At 42.4% G+C, this 20,488-nt stretch overlaps 1 protein-coding gene across 1 annotated transcript; it reads left to right on the top strand.

Annotated features, from left to right (window-relative positions):
* The first annotated feature begins 12,780 nt into the window (after positions 1 to 12,780).
* Positions 12,781 to 16,731, top strand: LOC139565224 (forkhead box protein D2-like). The gene has a single exon (XM_071385395.1). It carries the CDS (start codon positions 13,092 to 13,094, stop codon positions 14,064 to 14,066), a length of 975 nt encoding a protein of 324 aa, XP_071241496.1. The 5' UTR covers positions 12,781 to 13,091; the 3' UTR covers positions 14,067 to 16,731.
* Positions 16,732 to 20,488: the final 3,757 nt, after the last annotated feature.

Raw genomic sequence — 20,488 nt, forward strand, 5'->3', positions numbered from 1 at the left:
CCTGACAGAGCTGGTGAAACTGAGTCAGGTTTTGTAGGCCTCCTTGCTCGCACACACTTTTTCAGTTCTGCCCACACATTTTCTATGGGATTGAGGTCAGGGCTTTGTGATGGCCACTCCAATACCTTGACTTTGTTGTCCTTCAGCCATTTTGCCACAACTTTGGAAGTATGCTTGGGGTCATTGTTCATTTGGAAGACCCATTTGCGACCAAGCTTTAACATCCTAACTGATGTCTTGAGATGTTGCTTCAATATATCCACATCATTTTCCTGCATCATGATGCCATCTATTTTGTGAAGTGCACCAGTCCCTTCTCCAGCAAAGCACCCCCACAACATGATGCTGCCATCCCCTTGCTTCACGGTTGGGATGGTGTTCTTCGGCTTGCAAGCCTCCCCCTTTTTCCTCCAAACATAACGATGGTCATTATGGCCAAACAGTTCTATTTTTGTTTCATCAGACCAGAGGACATTTCTCTAAAAAGTACGATCTTTGTCCCCATGTGCAGTTGCAAACCGTAGTCTGGCTTTTTATGGAGGTTTTGGAGCAGTGGCTTCTTCCTTGCTGAGTGGCCTTTCAGGTTATGTAAAATTAGGACTCGTTTTACTGTGGATAAAGATACTTTTGTACCTGTTTCCTCCAGCATCTTCACAAGATCCTTTGCTGTTGTTCTGGGATTGATTTCCACTTTTCGCACCAAAGTACGTTAATTTCCAGAAGACAGAACGCGTCTCCTTCCTGAGCGGTATGACGGCTGTGTGGTCCAATGGTGTTTATACTTGCGTACTATTGTTTGTACAAATGAACGTGGTACCTTCAGGCATTTGGAAATTGCTCCCAAGTATGAACCAGACTTGTGGAGGTCTATAGCATTTTTTCTGAGGTATTGGCTGATTTCTTTTGATTTTCCCATGATGTCAAGCAAAGAGGCACTGAGTTTGAAGGTAGGCCTTGAAATACATCCACATGTACACCTCCAATTGACTCAGGCTAATTGACATCATTTATCAGAAGCAACTAAAGCCATGACATCATTTCCTGGAATTTTCCAAGCTGTTTAAAGGCACAGTCAACTTAGTGTATGTAAACTACCCTCACTGTAACTGTGAGCTGTTGGCTAGAGTGCATGTGTCAAGACCAGAGTAGGAACATTTTCTATTTAATACAACAGTTTTTGTTACAAAAATATTAGTAGTTGAAAATGCCATAGAAACACATTGAACTTTCGATTTTTATTAAGTACATGAAAACGTAAGCAAAAAAGTAAATTTTTTGTGCACTACCTCATCACACTGATTTTAATCCACAAGTCAGTTTGGTGGCAACACACCACTGATGGGAAAATTGGCATATTTTCTTTATGCGGATGTTATAATATTTGCATGAAAATCTGTAGCCAATTGGATTGAAACCTAGCTACTGATGTGGTTTTCCAACAGCAAGGCTCAGTGCAAAATGGCAGTGTACACATTGTTTAACCTTTCTAGGACACACGTTTCGCTAGCGGAACCCCTCGACAACATTCCGCTGAAAAGGCAGCGCGGGAAATTCAAAAATATTTTTGGGAAATATGTAACTTTCACACATTAACAAGTCCAATACAGCAAATGAAAGATAAAAATCTTGTTAATCTACCCATCGTGTCCGATAAAAAAAAAAAAGAAGCTTTACAGCAAAAACCCAATATATGATTATGTTAGATCACCGCCAAGTCCAAAAAACACACAGCCATTTTCCCAGCCAAAGATAGGAGTCACAAAAAGCAGAAAGAGATAAAATTAATCATTAACCTTTGCTGATCTTCATCAGATGACACTCATAGGACATCATGTTACACAATACATGTATGTTTTGTTCGATAATGTGCATATTTATATCCAAAAATCTCAGTTTACATTGGCACCATGTTCAGAAATGCCTCCAAAATATCTGGAGAAATTGCAGAGAGCCACATCAAATAACAGAAATACTCATCATAAACTTTGATGAAAGATACATGTTTTACATAGAATTAAAGATACACTTGTTCTTAATGCAACCGTTGTGTCAAATTTCAAAAAAACTTTATGGAAAAAGCAAACCATGCAATAATCTGAGACGGCGCACAGATAGAATGTTGGAGTCAACAGAAATACGAAATTACATTATAAATATTCCCTTACCTTTGATGATCTTCATCAGAATGCACTCCCAGGAATCATAGTTCCACAATAAATTGTTGTTTTGTTCGATAATGTCCATTATTTATGTCCAAGTAGCTACTGTTGTTAGCACCTTTAGCACACATATCCAAACGCTCGTGCAGGTCCAGGCGAACGTCGGACGAAAACTTAAAAAAGTTATATTACAGGTCGTAGAAACATTTCAAACTAAGTATAGAATCAATCTTTAGGATGTTATCATAAATATTCAATAACGTTCCAACCGGAGAATTGCTTTGTGTCTATAGAGGTAATTGAACGCAAGTCGATATCATGTGGAATGCACGTGACCAGGACCTGGCTCTCTGCCAGACCACTGACTCATTCCCCTCTCATCCGGCTCCACATCACAGTAGAAGCTTCATTCAAGGTTCTACAGACTGTTGATATCTAGTGGAAGCCGTAGGAAGTGCAAACAGATCCATATCCCACTGGGAATTCAATAGGCGATGAGTTGAAAATCGACCAACCTCAGATATCCCACCTCCTGGTTGGATTTTTCTGTTATACTCACAGACATCATTCAAAAAGTTTTAGAAACTTCAGAGTGTTTTCCATCCAATAGTAATAATAATATGCATATATTAGCATCTGGGACAGAGTAGGAGGCAGTTCACTCTAGGCACGCTATTCATCCAAAGTGAAAATGCTGCCCCCTATCCATAAAAAGTTTTAAACAAGTTTTTCTTTATTATGTCCAAATAAACATGTCTCCAACCCCCATATTACACACTCACACTGAAAACATATATGTGTACATTGTACAATCAATTAGTGTGAGAGTCTCAAATATCACATATCTACTGTATACATGAATTGCGCAAAGTTGGTTCCTGTTTTAGTCACGTTTTTTGTCACCCTGGCGTGGGTCAAACAAAAAAACCCTCATGATTGGCTGACAATAGAGCGTTATTACTTTTGATCACATGATTTTTGTAACGTTTATGCAGTCGAAATGTAGGACAATTTATATCCTCATAATGCAACACACTTTGAAAGGACTTGACAAAAGTGAACCGAACGCACCCGGAGGTTTTTGCTGGCCAAGTCATGTGATCAGAAAAAAGGTAAATCACAAACAACTTTTCAGTGAATCCCAAACCACAGCCTCGTGGGTGTTCTGTTGTCACTTGTTGCTGACGAATCTCTGTGGGTACTTTCTGAGAGTGGTGAGGGGATAAGTAAACCCATCAACCTCAGGACACACTCGTGATGCAATTCATGTTTCACTTTTAAATAATAAAATGAGCATGCAATTCAAATGTACAAATCCCCCTGTTGTTTTCCAAATAATATTTGTATTTATTTAACCTTTATTTAACTATGCAAGTCAGTTAAGAGCAAATTCTTATTTACAATGACGGCCTACCAAAAGGAAAAAGGCCTACGGGATGGGGGCTGGGATTAAAAATATAGGACAAAACGCACATCACGACAAGAGAGACACCACAACACTATTTAAAGAGAGACATAAGACAACAACATAGCATGGCAGCAACTCAGTAACAGTTTACATTTACATTTACATTTAAGTCATTTAGCAGACGCTCTTATCCAAAGCGACTTACAAATTGATGCATTCACCTTATGATATCCAGTGGAACAACCACTTTACAATAGTGCATCTAACTCTTTTAAGGGGGGGGGGGGGGTTAGAAGGATTACTTTATCCTATCCTAGTTATTCCTTAAAGAGGTGGGGTTTCAGGTGTCTCCGGAAGGTGGTGATTGACTCCGCTGACCTGGCGTCGTGAGGGAGTTTGTTCCACCATTGGGGTGCCAGAGCAGCGAACAGTTTTGACTGGGCTGAGCGGGAACTGTACTTCCTCAGAGGTAGGGAGGCGAGCAGGCCAGAGGTGGATGAACGCAGTGCCCTTGTTTGGGTGTAGGGCCTGATCAGAGCCTGAAGGTACGGAGGTGCCGTTCCCCTCACAGCTCCGTAGGCAAGCACCATGGTCTTGTAGCGGATGCGAGCTTCAACTGGAAGCCAGTGGAGAGAGCGGAGGAGCGGGGTGACGTGAGAGAACTTGGGAAGGTTGAACACCAGACGGGCTGCGGCGTTCTGGATGAGTTGTAGGGGTTTAATGGCACAGGCAGGGAGCCCAGCCAACAGCGAGTTGCAGTAATCCAGACGGGAGATGACAAGTGCCTGGATTAGGACCTGCGCCGCTTCCTGTGTGAGGCAGGGTCGTACTCTGCGAATGTTGTAGAGCATGAACCTACAGGAACGGGTCACCGCCTTGATGTTAGTTGAGAACGACAGGGTGTTGTCCAGGATCACGCCAAGGTTCTTAGCACTCTGGGAGGAGGACACAATGGAGTTGTCAACCATGATGGCGAGATCATGGAACGGGCAGTCCTTCCCCGGGAGGAAGAGCAGCTCCGTCTTGCCGAGGTTCAGCTTGAGGTGGTGATCCGTCATCCACACTGATATGTCTGCCAGACATGCAGAGATGCGATTCGCCACCTGGTTATCAGAAGGGGGAAAGGAGAAGATTAATTGTGTGTCGTCTGCATAGCAATGATAGGAGAGACCATGTGAGGATATGACAGAGCCAAGTGACTTGGTGTATAGCGAGAATAGGACAGGGCCTAGAACAGAGCCCTGGGGGACACCAGTGGTGAGAGCACGTGGTGCGGAGACAGATTCTCGCCACGCCACCTGGTAGGAGCGACCTGTCAGGTAGGACGCAATCCAAGCGTGGGCCGCGCCGGAGATGCCCAACTCGAAGAGGGTGGAGAGGAGGATCTGATGGTTCACAGTATCAAAGGCAGTCGATAGGTCTAGAAGGATGAGAGCAGAGGAGAGAGAGTTAGCTTCAGCAGTGCGGAGCGCCTCCGTGACACAGAGAAGAGCAGTCTCAGTTGAATGACTAGTCTTGAAACCTGACTGATTTGGATCAAGAAGGTCATTCTGAGAGAGATAGCAGGAGAGCTGGCCAAGGACGGCACGTTCAAGAGTTTTGGAGAGAAAAGAAAGAAGGGATACTGGTCTGTAGTTGTTGACATCGGAGGGATCGAGTGTAGGTTTTTTCAGAAGGGGTGCAACTCTCGCTCTCTTGAAGACGGAAGGGACGTAGCCAGCGGTCAAGGATGAGTTGATGAGCGAGGTGAGGTAAGGGAGAAGGTCTCCGGAAATGGTCTGGAGAAGAGAGGAGGGGATAGGGTCAAGCGGGCAGGTTGTTGGGCGGCCGGCCGTCACAAGACGCGAGATTTCATCTGGAGAGAGAGGGGAGAAAGAGGTCAAAGCACAGGGTAGGGCAGTGTGAGCAGAACCAGCGGTGTCGTTTGACTTAGCAAACGAGGATCGGATGTCGTCGACCTTCTTTTCAAAATGGTTGACGAAGTCATCCGCAGAGAGGGAGGGGGGGGGGGAGGATTCAGGAGGGAGGAGAAGGTGGCAAAGAGCTTCCTAGGGTTAGAGGCAGATGCTTGGAATTTAGAGTGGTAGAAAGTGGCTTTAGCAGCAGAGAAAGAAGAGGAGAATGTAGAGAGGAGGGAGTGAAAGGATGCCAGGTCCGCAGGGAGGCGAGTTTTCCTCCATTTCCGCTCGGCTGCCCGGAGCCCTGTTCTGTGAGCTCGCAATGAGTCGTCGAGCCACGGAGCAGGAGGGGAGGACCGAGCCGGCCTGGAGGATAGGGGACATAGAGAGTCAAAGGATGCAGAAAGGGAGGAGAGGAGGGTTGAGGAGGCAGAATCAGGAGATAGGTTGGAGAAGGTTTGAGCAGAGGGAAGAGATGATAGGATGGAAGAGGAGAGAGTAGCGGGGGAGAGAGAGCGAAGGTTGGGACGGCGCGATACCATCCGAGTAGGGGCAGTGTGGGAAGTGTTGGATGAGAGCGAGAGGGAAAAGGATACAAGGTAGTGGTCGGAGACTTGGAGGGGAGTTGCAATGAGATTAGTGGAAGAACAGCATCTAGTAAAGATGAGGTCAAGCGTATTGCCTGCCTTGTGAGTAGGGGGGGAAGGTGAGAGGGTGAGGTCAAAAGAGGAGAGGAGTGGAAAGAAGGAGGCAGAGAGGAATGAGTCAAAGGTAGACGTGGGGAGGTTAAAGTCACCCAGAACTGTGAGAGGTGAGCCATCCTCAGGAAAGGAACTTATCAAGGCGTCAAGCTCATTGATGAACTCTCCAAGGGAACCTGGAGGGTGATAAATGATAAGGATGTTAAGCTTGAAAGGGCTGGTAACTGTGACAGCATGGAATTCAAAGGAGGCGATAGACAGATGGGTCAGGGGAGAAAGAGAGAATGTCCACTTGGGAGAGATGAGGATCCCAGTGCCACGACCCCGCTGACCAGAAGCTCTCGGGGTGTGCGAGAACACGTGGGCAGACGAGGAGAGAGCAGTAGGAGTAGCAGTGTTATCTGTGGTAATCCATGTTTCCGTCAGTGCCAAGAAGTCGAGGGACTGGAGGGAAGCATAGGCTGAGATGAACTCTGCCTTGTTGGCCGCAGATCGGCAGTTCCAGAGGCTGCCGGAGACCTGGAACTCCACGTGGGTCGTGCGTGCTGGGACCACCAGGTTAGAGTGGCAGCGGCCACGCGGTGTGAAGCGTTTGTATGGTCTGTGCAGAGAGGAGAGAAGAGGGATAGACAGACACATAGTTGACAGGCTACAGAAGAGGCTACGCTAATGCAAAGGAGATTGGAATGACAAGTGGACTACACGTCTCGAATGTTCAGAAAGTTAAGCTTACGTTGCAAAAAATCTTATTGACTAAAATGATACAGTACTGCTGGCTGGTGAAGTAGGCTAGCTAGCAGTGGCTGCGTTGTTGACTTTGTTTGAAAGTGTAGCTGGCTAGGTAACCTCGATAACTGGCTAGGTAACCTCGATAACCTCGATAATTACTCTAAACTACACAATTATCTTGGATACAAAGACAGCAAAGACAACTATGTAGCTAGCTAACACTACACTAATCAAGTCGTTCCGTTGTAATGTAATAGTTTCTACAGTGCTGCTATTCGGTAGAAGTTGGCTAGCTGGCTAACTAGCAGTGTTGACTAGGTAGGAGAATGGCGGCGCGGCGGACGAAAATAGCTGGCTAGCTAACCTCGATAATTACTCTAAACTACACAATTATCTTAGATACAAAGACAGCAAAGACAACTATGTAGCTAGCTAACACTACACTAATCAAGTCGTTCCGTTGTAATGTAATAGTTTCTACAGTGCTGCTATTCGGTAGGAGTTGGCTAGCTGGCTAGCTAGCAGTGTTGACTACGTTAGAAGGACGAAAATTACTCTAAACTACACAATTATCTTTGATACAAAGACGGCTATGTAGCTAGCTAAGAAAAAATTGCTAAGATCAAACAAATCAAACCGTTGTACTGTAATGAAATGAAATGAAATGTAATACTACCTGTGGAGCGAAGCGAAATGCGACTACTCGCTCCAACCCGGAAGTTTAATTTAATTTGGTAGGTATTTAATATTTTGCATTTGTCAAGTCTCGACAGCAGACACACTGTAAACAAATGCACGTGTCATATAATTAGGCACGCCTCTCCATTATTTTGTGTGAAATAACGCAGTGCTTTATGGTATTCTAAATCGCCAAGAAAGCCTGCAACATGCAGGCTCAATCGAAGTGCCTACCAGAGGGTCTAATTAGATGCTACAGCACCCTCGATAATTTTCACTCCATCAGCTTTGGGACGCTTGTGCATTAACGCGCAAATGGATGGGCGAGGGAAGGGAGGGGAGGGGGGATTTGGGATTTCTCCTATGTGTTTCAACTATAACTGCGATAAAAATGCCATGCTATTATTTGAGGAGAGCTCCTAACAACAAAACACTTTTTTCATCACGATAGGTTTGATAAATTCACCTCTGAAGGTGAAATGTGTACTTACATTCTGAAATCTTGCTCTGATTTATCATCCAAAGGGTCCCAGAGATAGCATGAAGTGTCATTTTGTGAGATAAAATCATTTTTCATATCCTAAAAAGGTCCATGTAGCATGCATGATCGATTTTGTATTTCCACTCGTTCAATTTGCAAATAAAGGAATCTGTGAAATCTAACCCTAAACGTTGTTTCAACCAGATGAAACTAGCTCTCACGAGGACCGCCACAGGAAAGGAAGATCTAGATTTACCTCTGCTGCAGAGGAATCGTTCATTACAGCTACCAGCCTCAAAAATTGCTGCCCAAATAAATGCTTCACAGAGTTCAGGTAACAGACACATCTCAACATTAACTGTTCAGAGGAGACTGCGTGAATCAGGCCTTCATGGTCGAATTGCTGCAAAGGAACCACTGCTAAAGGACACCAATAATAAGAAGAGACTTGCTTTGGCCAAGAAACACGAGCAATGGACATTAGACCAGTGGAAATCTGTCCTTTGGTCTGATGAGTCCAAATTTTAGATTTTTGGTTCCAACTGCCGTGTCTTTGTGAGACGCAGAGTAGGTGAACAGATGATCCCCGCATGTGTGGTTCCCACCGTGAAGCACGGAGGAGATGTGATGGTCTGGGGGTGCTTTGCTGGTGACACTGTCAGTGATTTATTTTGAATTCAAGGCACACTTACCCAGCATGGCTACCACAGCATTCTTCAGCAATACACCATCCCATCTGGTTTGTGCTTAGTTTTTTAACAGGACAATGACCCAACACACCTCCAGGCTGTGTAAGGGCTATTTGACCAAGAAGGAGAGTGATGGAGAGCTGCATCATATGACCTGGCCTCCACAACCACCCGTCCTCAACCCAATTGAGATGGTCTGGGATGAGTTGGACCGCAGAATGAAGGAAAAGCAGGCAACAAGTGCTCAGAATATGTGGGAACTCCTTCAAGACTGTTGGAAAAGCATTCCAGGTGAATCTGGTTGAGAGAATGCCAAGAGTGTGCAAAACTGTCATCAAGGCAAAGGGTGGCTACTTTGAAGAATCTCAAATATAAAATATATTTTGATTGGTTTAACACTTTTTTGGTCACTACATGATTCCATATGTTCTATTTCATATTTTTTATGTATTCACTACTATTCTACAATGTAGAAAATAGTAAAAATAAAAACCCTTGAATGAACTAAAACTTTTGACCGGTAGTGTGTGTGTGTATGTATATATATATATATATATATATATATATATATATAGTTATTATTATTACTATTTTGTATTGGTACACGTGCCTACAAAAGGGTGGGGCAGCCAGTTAGTTGCCCATCCCTGCTCTAAGTGTTAATTGATGACGTCTAATGTTTTTGAACGTGATGGTGTGATTTTTCATTTATGCCACAAGATGGCGTCATGCTCGCTTTTGGAGCCAAGTCTCTCCTGTACACACTCAACATGACTAGGTATTCTAGAATATAAATTGCTTTTGGTCCTCTGTAGTTAACATGTGGTTTGACGTAGACTCCTTGGAATGTGCTCCTTCATAGAGCTGTAATATTTGTTTATTTGCCAAAAGCTATTTGAAACTGAAGGCATGGGGGGGGGGGGGGTAAATATAATAGCACACACAAATTACATCAGATCAAGGCGATGGTGGAAACTGTAGTAAAGCAAAACGTACTGACCTGATGATTTATGAAATTCCAACCTCTTCTGGAGCCCTTCTAAATGCAGAGAGAATGAGTCATCATTCACAGAATAATACACATGAACACACTTCCCGTTATTTCGTTTCTTACATCACTATTGTTTGACTCAGCAGTTCCTTAAATGTGGATGGACTAGTAATTCATGATATACAATGCCTCTCTCATTATGCCTGAGTCATTCAACACTGCACTGCCAAGGTTTTAAGTGGATAAAGCTGAGGAGGTGTTTATGTGAAATTGACAGAAAACATCCTCAGTCTTTGAAGTGCTAGTCAATATTTCCTAATAAAAAAAATGTGTGATCAGGCTTACACATTGAAGGGATATTTTGACAGGATTGGAAACAGAAATATGTAGACGAATGTCTGAAGAATAATAGTTTTAAATGATTTACTGTGTGCGCGTGTGTGTTTGTGAGTGAGAGAGAGTCTGGGGTCTGAAGAACAAATGAATGGAACGCCTATACTTCAAATTACTAAAAAGTTAATCAGCAGGTGAATTTAACTTGGGTTTAGCTCTATTTCTCTGTAGGACTAAGCTGCTTTAAATATAATTTACGATGTGATATGACGATGCATTACAACTTTTACGCGACAGCATCATCTTTCATGTCGCATCTAATAACAATATCGGATGGGGCGTTAACTTTCAATTGTTTCTTATAATGAACTGTCACTTAGCTAATAGGCTATCTCAGTATAGGGCCTTTGTTGGTTTGATCATTTCCATCTTTGGTTTCTCAACGAGACTTTACAACGAGAAATGAATCATGTTTATCGTGCCAGCTATTGTCATTTTAGCACCCTATCTGTGGAAATTCAGACGAATTTCTATTATTATCGTTTTTGTTATTGAAACCACACAACGCGTTTTTCCGGCACGGCGTTGGACCTGTTTCCAATCTGAAGACATGCGTGATGAATTTGGCAAATCAGCTGCAGCTTTGTCGGTAACGTAGCCCACCCACACCAGCCCAGTCGCCCGCTGCCCTGGGGTATCAATAGGAAATGTGGAAATCCCAACAAAGGACTAAATCATTAAACACAAACATCCCAGGGCCTTCGAACAATACAAAAGTGCCCTCCGCTTTTGGCATTCCTTTTATATATTGGCAAGTGCAAATCTATTACTTTCAGCATAATACCAGTTTATTCTCAGTTGGCTATTAGGCCTATATAAAAGGCAATTTAACAGTGTTATTACGGACTGTTATATATTTAAAGGTGTGTGTTATCAATTGAGTAGCAGGCCGATGGTTTCCTTGTTCATGAGAAATAAGGCATATCAATTACATTTTTCTTATTATGACCGTCCTGTTACCTCTCGCTAGGCTTCTCGTGGAGGAAAAAAATGATGTCAGCAAGCCGAGTGCCCTTTACCTTAGCCAGATCTAGTCATATGCCTATCACGAAATAACAAGTAGGCTAGCTGCTACATTTAATTGGCATATTAGCCTAGTTTCAATATGCTCGAATATTATTCATTTTGCTACTATAATAGCAGCATGTTATGAGCATAAGTAGGCTACTATACATTTCTATAGGCTATATTTCCCTCTATAAATTGTAAAAGTTGCAAGGCGCCGTAAATTGTCTCTGTCTATAGGGATAGATACCTTCTGAAGGTGACCTATAGGCCTACTGGTCCACTAATTGTTTTTGCCACTATAGGTATAGATTATGGAGTTGGCTCATACTTCTCTTCCGTCACTGCAAGTCCCCAATATCAACACAATTGTTGTGGTGTTGTTAATCTTCACTCTCCTTTGATTTGTCTCACTTACCTTGACTAAAGTGAATAGGCCTACCACCTTTATTTTTGATCGATCTACAGTAGATGGATTTATTTAATCTAGCCTTTAAATTATTGCAGAATTTTGAATTTGGGCCTCTTGCTGCAGTATGTGAAGTGATATTTTCACAAGCATTATGCCTTTATCCAAACCACATCATTTCCCGAAAGAAGCATAACCTAATAAAAATGATTCCTCACTTTGATTTTTTAAACTTAATGTCAAACTCGTATTTTCAACATTTCTAACTCAACACGCTTCCCTACATGACAGTTGTTTAGTCGGTGCCATTTGTGCATAATGTTAGAATTTATGCCTCGATCCAGCCCTCGATCACCCCTGTAGTGATTTTCGCAAAATGTACGCAGCGTCTTCTGGATATGTGTGCAACAAAAGTTGAACATTCACCATCTGCTACTGTTTCTGTCAAGCCGTCTATGCATACAATAAGATGCATATGTTCGATAAATCCAACCTATGCACCACACAGAACGGACTGCAACTGCCTCTGTAACACAATGCTGCATGGCAAACGCAGAGTTCCATTGGAAAGGAATGTACTTCTGGTGTACCAAAACACAACAAAGCTGTCGGTGTGATGGAGGTTTTAGGCTAATTTTTATTGTGTCGCCTTTCCTTCATACTCATACTTCAATTCATACTCTCCTCCATGTTTTGCGCATGGGCATATGTTGCTAAAATAGTACAAGAAAAATGTTCGAAGCGCCCTTAGTAGGACATTATTATTTATTCAGAAAAACGACGAGTTGATTCATGGTTATAGGCTTATGTTGAGTTATCTTTGTTTTTGGCGCTTCACGAAATTACAATTATAGGTCATTTTGTTTTTAAAATGTGTTATTGATGTTGTGATAGTTCAGATGATCAAGGGCGGCTATATGTCTACTACATATATTTGATATTTCGAATAGCCATCTACAAGTAGGCCTAGGTCTAATTGGATAACAGAATTAGGCAATACGTGAACATTTTCCCCCACCATATTGATCCTATAGTTGTCACTTGTTAAACGAATGGTAATTTACTGAATGGAATTTGAAATATGATGAAATATGAATTTGGAGTGATGGCATGATGATAGTTAACGGGTGGTACTTTGGTACCGATTGCCTTGTTTCGATTGGTTAAGAGCTTCTCCTCGAGCATAACCATGACATCACAGTCACCTGATCCAATAGGGTTACAGTTCCAACAGGAAACCAACGGGAGAGGATGCTGGACATCTTGGAAGACTCACGGTGCTTCATAACTTTCTCAGCCTCCCTTTTCTCCGTTTAAGGCTAAAAGGTTGTTCCATTTCGTGTTTGGAGATAAAAAGGCTTTGTATTTTTTGAAGGGTTATTTTTTCATCTTGAATGACTAACGTGAGAGGGGGCTGGAGCGCACATATTTTAAGCTTGTTTTTTTTGTGAATGGAGAGGGCAAAGCCTTGCGCGTGAGCATCTATCCCTTTCAAAGAACTGACCCTTCCCACCTGTTGTGGCAGGTGATATTGGCTCTGCCCGTGGACTATGACATTGGACTTGGAGCCCATGGAAGATTTAGTTATTGACGTAGTAGGAGAGGGACTCAGGGATAACGGAGAGGAGCATCTCGTGTCCTTACCTTTGGAAGAGGCGAGAAGCGCAGAGCATGAACCCGACACTTGTTTGTCTTCTAGTAGGCAGGACGAGGATAGGGACGACTACTCACCCACGTCGAAGTGTCCTCCAGCAGCAAGTAAAAGCCCGGCGTCGGTAAAGCCTCCGTACTCCTACATCGCTTTGATAACAATGGCCATATTACAAAGCCCCAAAAAGCGACTTACCCTCAGCGAGATATGTGACTTTATCAGCCACCGCTTCGTTTATTATCGTGAGAAGTTCCCTGCCTGGCAGAATTCCATCAGACACAACCTTTCGCTCAATGACTGCTTTGTCAAAATGCCCCGGGAGCCTGGTAATCCAGGGAAGGGAAACTACTGGACGCTAGACCCCAATTCTTCGGACATGTTTGAGAATGGGAGCTTTCTGCGCCGAAGGAAGAGGTTCAAACGCCAGCATTTTCGTTTCGGGGTGCTCAAGGAGCAACCCCTTGAGCCCAGTGGCTTTCACAACTTTTATGGTACTTATGGACTTGGCACAGCGGGTCTTCAGCTACCCAGTTTGGAGATATATCCATTCGGCTTCCATCACCATGCGCACTCGTCATGCGCGCCCGCCATCCCACCTGTTAGCAGCCTCCTACCGGCTTTGTCGAGCCTGTTTACCCGGAACTCTTTCGCTGCCAAGGCTTTTCTTCAATCACAGCAGCCTGTCACTATCGGGTCCTTCAATCCGAGCCGCTATGCCACCTTTTCTTCCGCTTTGACCTCCAGCGCTCCATATGCGTCCCATGCGCTGTTTCACTCCGCGGCGTCTCCACATCTCGTCAGTTTACATGAAGAATATCAGAAATTACAAACTCAGAGCAGCACCTCTGACCTGGCTAATGAGCAGTGCTTGTGAATATTTGAGTTGTGTTTCAGACTTTAAATTGTTTATTTGTATCTCAGGTGATAGAGATTTTTGAAGCTCTTGTGGAAACACAGGTATTTGGCAAATGGTAATTGGATGGACTTTCTTGTTGATCTAGGCCTATTTGAAGAGTTCTTAAGAATGCTGTAGATTTATGCCTTGCATTTATTACATTTTTCATAGCATCTTGCGTTTTTCTTTCTAAAGTATGAAATTACATTTGTCCATTGAAATGCAAATATTTAACTGACGAGTTTCCTTTTACATTCGGAAAGAAATAAAGTGAATTATTTAAAACAATATATTTAACTCAGTCATTTTTCTTATAGGCCTTTGCGTCACTGAACTGTCAATGTTGGCACAATTGAAGATCTGTAATTGATGCCTTTAAAAACTGATTATTGCATAGCATATATCTTTAATCAATGGAAATATAGCTGCACATATTTACCTATAGTAGGACTAAATGCGCAGTGAACTTGATTGCATCTTTCAGCAGGAAAACCATTCAATTCAACATTTTGTTGAGTGTGTAGATGATGCGTGGGTTAAATTATGTTCAGAACTTTTTACCAAATTAGGGTAATTTTAGTTTGGCTGGTTAGCATTTCTCTAATAATAAAATATCATTTTATTCAATTATATGATGTTTAGGCCTACATGTAAAACATGTAAGCCTATATTAAGTCAAATAAAATTCTTAAAATAATTGTTACATTTTGACGGTTATAGCTTTAAAAGTGTCTGTCGAAACAGCGACTGAGGATCAAGCGATGTGCGGAATCAAACGATATAAAGATCACATGAACGAGATGCAATATTGGGTTGACTCTAATCTAGGCTAAATCAAATATCCTGGAATGTTAGGACTACATGTTGAGGATTTTCTGATACTACAATTGAAACATTTTATTTTTGTCCTTTTTTTTATGGCTACAATATAGGTCCTACTGCAATTATTTATATATTATGAAAGTCTCTCAATGTGGTTGTTCTGCAGCATCTCGCTGTCGTTTGCCATTCATCCCCAAAAACTGACGGTTAAACACATTGTAAATTAATGCTCTTTCTAAATTTGAAGTCTAGAAGTAACGGTCTGTGCAGCTGCGCAGCTTTCAGATTGTCAGTTGAGTTACACCACATCCATCCATTAGTTCAACATCGTATTATAATTGCCTGATTTTGCGTCATGGGGCCACACAGCCTGCTCGTTCTCAAACCAAAAATTGAAAAAATCTGTGCAACACATTCAAAGACTTCATATTTTCATGTCAGATTGTGAGGTAATTTCTAAACCCGCATTTGGTTGTCTCTCCAAAGCATTCCTTATAAGATTTTTTTTATAGAAATATTTTAATATGTTTGTATGGGAGATGTAGCTTGAGCCTATAGCTTACTATTCAAAGAGGTATACCACAAACGAACCGTTGCCAGTTGAGGATTTATTCAAATATGTGGTTAAATAGACATCGACAAGACCTGATTTAACTCGGTTTTGCTAGAACCAGATTCGTGGAATATAGATCTATTAGTCAGAAAATAAAAGCAATATTACATTCTAAGAAAGCCCTATTAAAGCCCTGAGAATTATGGATGTTTTAAAACAATATTTTAAAGTAATTAATAACAAATCTATCAAGTTATGAAGATACATCACAATCAAGTTAAATTGTGATACTGTGTGCTATATATTTGTAAACATAAAAGGAACAAAACATAAAAGGAATATAAGGTTTCCTTACCCTCTTAATATCGTTTGAAATATCTGGAGCCACATTGGAGATGATTCTAGTACCGTTTCAACCCAAAGTAACAGACATTTCTCATGGATTATAATGAAGATTGAGTATTTGAGACAGATTATTCATGTAAATGTTGAATTATATAATTAACCATATTTGTTGTTTTCTTTTAACATCCTTGTTTAGATTTATTGTGTGTTTTTCTTTTACTTCTATGCCAGACCGTGCTGTGTTACACTGAAAATGACAGGAAGAAAATAATGTTTGGTTTCATGGGAGGAAAGTATTTATTTCATTCTATTCTAAGTCTAGTTTAGATTGATGACTACTCTAAATCTTTTGGAAAGGGCTGATGGATAGAAGTACAATATCCAATTCAGTCTAATGCCGTTTGGCAACCATTGAAGGAGTAAAATTTAAAAAAAGATTGTTGCCTGATGGCGAATTGTTAAAATGCTTGAATGAGAGAGAAATACACATAGATTTTCTTTGTTGGTCCCCGTTGGAATAAGTTTGATTCCTTAAATGTACAGACTCGCTCATACTAGTTCATACTGTTTATTTGATCCTTTTTGTGGTCATATATTTTTCTGCACATAAAACACTAAACGTTTATTATTGCTATTGATAATCTTAAACAGTGTGGTGGGAATTGTGGTGAAGTAGCCTTAATAGATCCAGCATGAGATTCATATAATCTGACAGTAAATATTTAGTGTTCGAATGATACTTATTTGCTTGAAAGAAAACTGAAAATGTGTAAAATTACCCACTAATGGGTCATTTTAGCCCATGTATCGAATAGAGACTGTATGATAACAGTGTCAGAGCCGTAATGCAATCTTTTATTATGTGGTCAGTCATGATTCATCTCAGAACTCTGATAAATCAGAAAATAAATCAAGTGTAAACTCTTGGACAGCCAGTGCCTTCAATGATTACACTAGCATCATCAGGCCTCGGCACATATAGAAGCTGCAGATGCGCGCCATTGAAACGTCTACATTTTAACCAGGCGTTATGGTTGAGAGTCACTTTCCCTGGTCAGGTATGAGACCTCAAAGTCAAGCGCTCCTCATGCGTCAGTCAATGGGTCTGTGTGAAAGCTTTGTAGATGAGGCAGAAGTCAATCCTCTTTTATCAAGAACAAATAGAGAAAGAGACAAACAAACTATCAGAAAAGCAGAGGAGTGCTGTTTATTGACAGAGAGAGAAAGGAGTGACATTTATCTGCGGGGAAAGTCACTGCACCTGACAAAATAAGCAAGACAGAAACTGTGCATGTATGTCCTCTTGTATGTGTGTTCAGCTGTCCTTTAACATACATGACTTCTCCACCCCTGTCGTAAGGGAAGAAGAAACTTGCCAATAATCAGTTGTGTTTGACTTTATTTTATTTCCTTCAAGATGGGTGTCTAACAGGATGTGAGAGAAACTGTTAGTACCTCCTCTCTGTCTGTCAGTGGAGACCTGTTGCATTAACCCCTGGTCAGCACCACCTCTCTCCTACATTCTCTCTCTTATAGTCTCACTTTTGTTCTTGTTAAATGGCATGTGAAAGAATGTACCTTGAGACTGCCAATTCATTTAGATATTAAATATGTAAAAGGGCTCAGCAATTGTAACAACAATGACACTGGGCCTTAAATTGAATACGTCACTACAGAAGACTCCAATCAATGTCACATTATGGTTATTCATAACACTATGAACTTGATGAATGTAGGTTTATGTGACTCCCATCAGTGATGCGTGCCCTGTTACCGCTCCAGGTTTCTACTCAGTTCCACGTGGATTATCAGTTATGACTTATCATAACTCACATCTTCCCTCTGATGTAGAGGCCATTTCTTGGGCAAAGTCTGTCGATTTAGTCAGAAGTCCATTCATGCCTGACACGGTTGCTATGCCATGCTTTCATTCTAGCATTATTAAGGCCAAGCCAAACAGGCAAGGTAAACTCATTCCTCCAACACCCACCCTCCCCTTTCTTCCTTTCCACAGCCAGATCACGGTGCAGAGAGTGGTGCATTGTGGGATAGCCTTAGCTAATTCAGTCATTAGAGGAAAAACAATGTTTCAATGTTATTCCTACATTTGAAATGCATCATTTGGAATGAGTTCCCTTGAATGTTTTTATTTTCCTGAACTGTTGAGAGTGGTTTGTAAATTACTTAAACTGATTGAATTGAAATTGAATTGAAAGAGACCAAAGACAATGCAAGCATTTAAGTGCAGCACAATTTCAAAGGGATTATCTGTTGGCTACAGTGATCAGAATTGAGGGGGTGGTAGTATCAATGTATAGAGGGGGAAGCTACAGTAAGTAGGTGGCATTTTGAGTTAGCCTTTGAAAAGCTATCCCTTTGCTACGGCTGATCAGAGCGGAGGTTTTCTTCTCTCACTTTAATGGCTGACTTCCACAGGCCCGGCTTGTTGGCGTTTGCTTTTCCTGGCAGGGCTGATCCCTGCTGCCCCGCTTTTCAGAGTTATTCAATTATATATCTTCCACCCTCCGCGTCTCCCTCTCTCCCCTGCTTCATAGGTCTGTGCTTCACCCTGCCAGGCCCAGTAAAAAAGAGTGCTGCGTTGGTGCACCATTCTCCAGTCTCGTGCCCAAGAATTTATGTGTGTGGCGCGGTGGAGGGCAGTGTGTTTTCGGAAAAGGGACCCCCCCCCAACCCTCGGTGCCAGCAGATGACAGTGACATATAGCAGGAAAGCCACCCAGAAGGAGAATGATCTCACACCTCAGCCACGCGCTGAGAGAGAGAGAGGGAGGAAGAAAAAGAGGGAGAGAGTGGTAGAGAGAGAGGGAGGGAGAAAAAGAGAGAGAGAGCGGGGTAGAGAGAGGTAGCGAGAAGGCTTTACAGAGATGGAGATAAAGAGATTGCAAGACAGGAAAAGACTAGTAGACATGGGGTCTGATGGGTGCCTGATAAGACAAGGGTGAAGTTCTCAGAGTTGGTGTCGAGCCTTAGATTTCCTGGTGTTAATCATAGAACCCTAATGGACTTTGCCTCTATACCCATGAATTGACTAACCACACCCTCCACCCACTGACTATGTTACAGAAGAAATACCCAACTTCTCTCACGAAACACCAAGATCAAAATATTCTCGCAAACAACATCAAAATATCCGCAGTTGCGCTCTGGGTTTTATTGTTAATCGAATCGGCCTCATTATAACATCTGTGAGACAAAAACACAGGCCCTCTAATGCAGCCATTATGCAGTTCAATGGGTGGCATTTGGTCATGACCCACCTACTCTTCTCAATGCCCCCCTTCAATCTTCCTGGTACCCTGCTGCGTCCCAGCTGGCGACCTCATGCCCTCACCATTCTCTTGCAGCCTGGCACCTCTTAGGGCTGGTGGGTGAAGAGAGCTCTACCCAATGTGCCCAATGATTGGGCAACAAGAATCGGGCAATATCATGTACTCTACCTTCTTGTCATCATCAAGTCCAGACCCCAGGTATGGACCAACAGCTCTAACCCTAGCACAACCGTGGCCAACAAGAAACGCTAACTAGCGTATCCTCAGAGAGCTCAGATCAAAGGCACTCTGAGGGGTGATGTCACCCACAGCAGCCCCTAAACCGCTTATTGCACCAAATGAGCGCAATTAGCCATACAAACAAAGACTGAAACCTGCTGTCATTTAATCAAAAAGAAGCAGGAAGCACAATTAACATCTGGTCCAAGACGTGTCAGAGTGGGGTCAGGCTAGCCGGGCTCTGATTACAGTTGTAGTAGGCCTATGGCTTAACGAGAATAACTCAGTAACCCCAACCTGGCCATGGTCTGCTCTGGCCAACTGATCTCTGAGCAAGACAGAGTGGCCTGCCTGCTCCACCAGACATCACCATGGAGACGTGATGAAGTTTGGAAACTGAAGTTAAAGGGTAACAGTAGGGGATAGGTCCCTCCTACAACCCCCTCTTTCTCCAGTTCTGGTTTTCTTCCTTTTCTAAATAACGTCTGCAGTGGCATATTACAACTTGGAAGTGGATTTTAAAAGGGCATTGAAAATGTTGCCAGAATGGGAAAAACATGGACTGGCTCAATCGAAGCAGATTAGGCAGGCGAGCCAAACCTCACGCTTTGTAAAAAATAAGAAAAAAAGCCTTTTTACGATGGTGCTCAGACCAACCGCATAGCAGGGAAGCCAAACCTAGCCCTCTCCCTTTACTGAAAATAATGGCATCAATGATATAAAGAGAGTACATCCATTGAATTGGCACCTCATATCTCTCACCCATTGCTACACAATGTCAACAAAGTCACTGCATCCCTGAGGGTGCTGGTGTTGGAGCAAAAGCCTTATTTTATCAGTGCTGCAGGTCTGGGTTGGGGAAATTACAAAGCTAATTCAAAGGCTTGTAAACAATGGAACAGTAACATAAGTCCAGTAATTCTTACTGTATGTAATGAATGTTGTGTTATACTATGTAGCAGTGATGTGATAAAGCTGATTGCTGTGAAGATCAGAGATTAGAGAGTAAGCGTAAAAGCACCGCCCTGCCACCCAATCTGTCGGCCAGCGAGCTGTTCATCCCATGTTGCCTCCGTTGGTGGTCCCTGGTGTAAGCTACATTTTCCCCTTGCTTCTCTCTCCCCTGTTTTTTTTATAGCAAACACAAAATTGTTCCTAATTCGCTGCTGCTAG

The sequence above is a fragment of the Salvelinus alpinus genome, chromosome 36 (assembly GCF_045679555.1).
Source record: "Salvelinus alpinus chromosome 36, SLU_Salpinus.1, whole genome shotgun sequence".
NCBI lineage: Eukaryota > Metazoa > Chordata > Actinopteri > Salmoniformes > Salmonidae > Salvelinus > Salvelinus alpinus.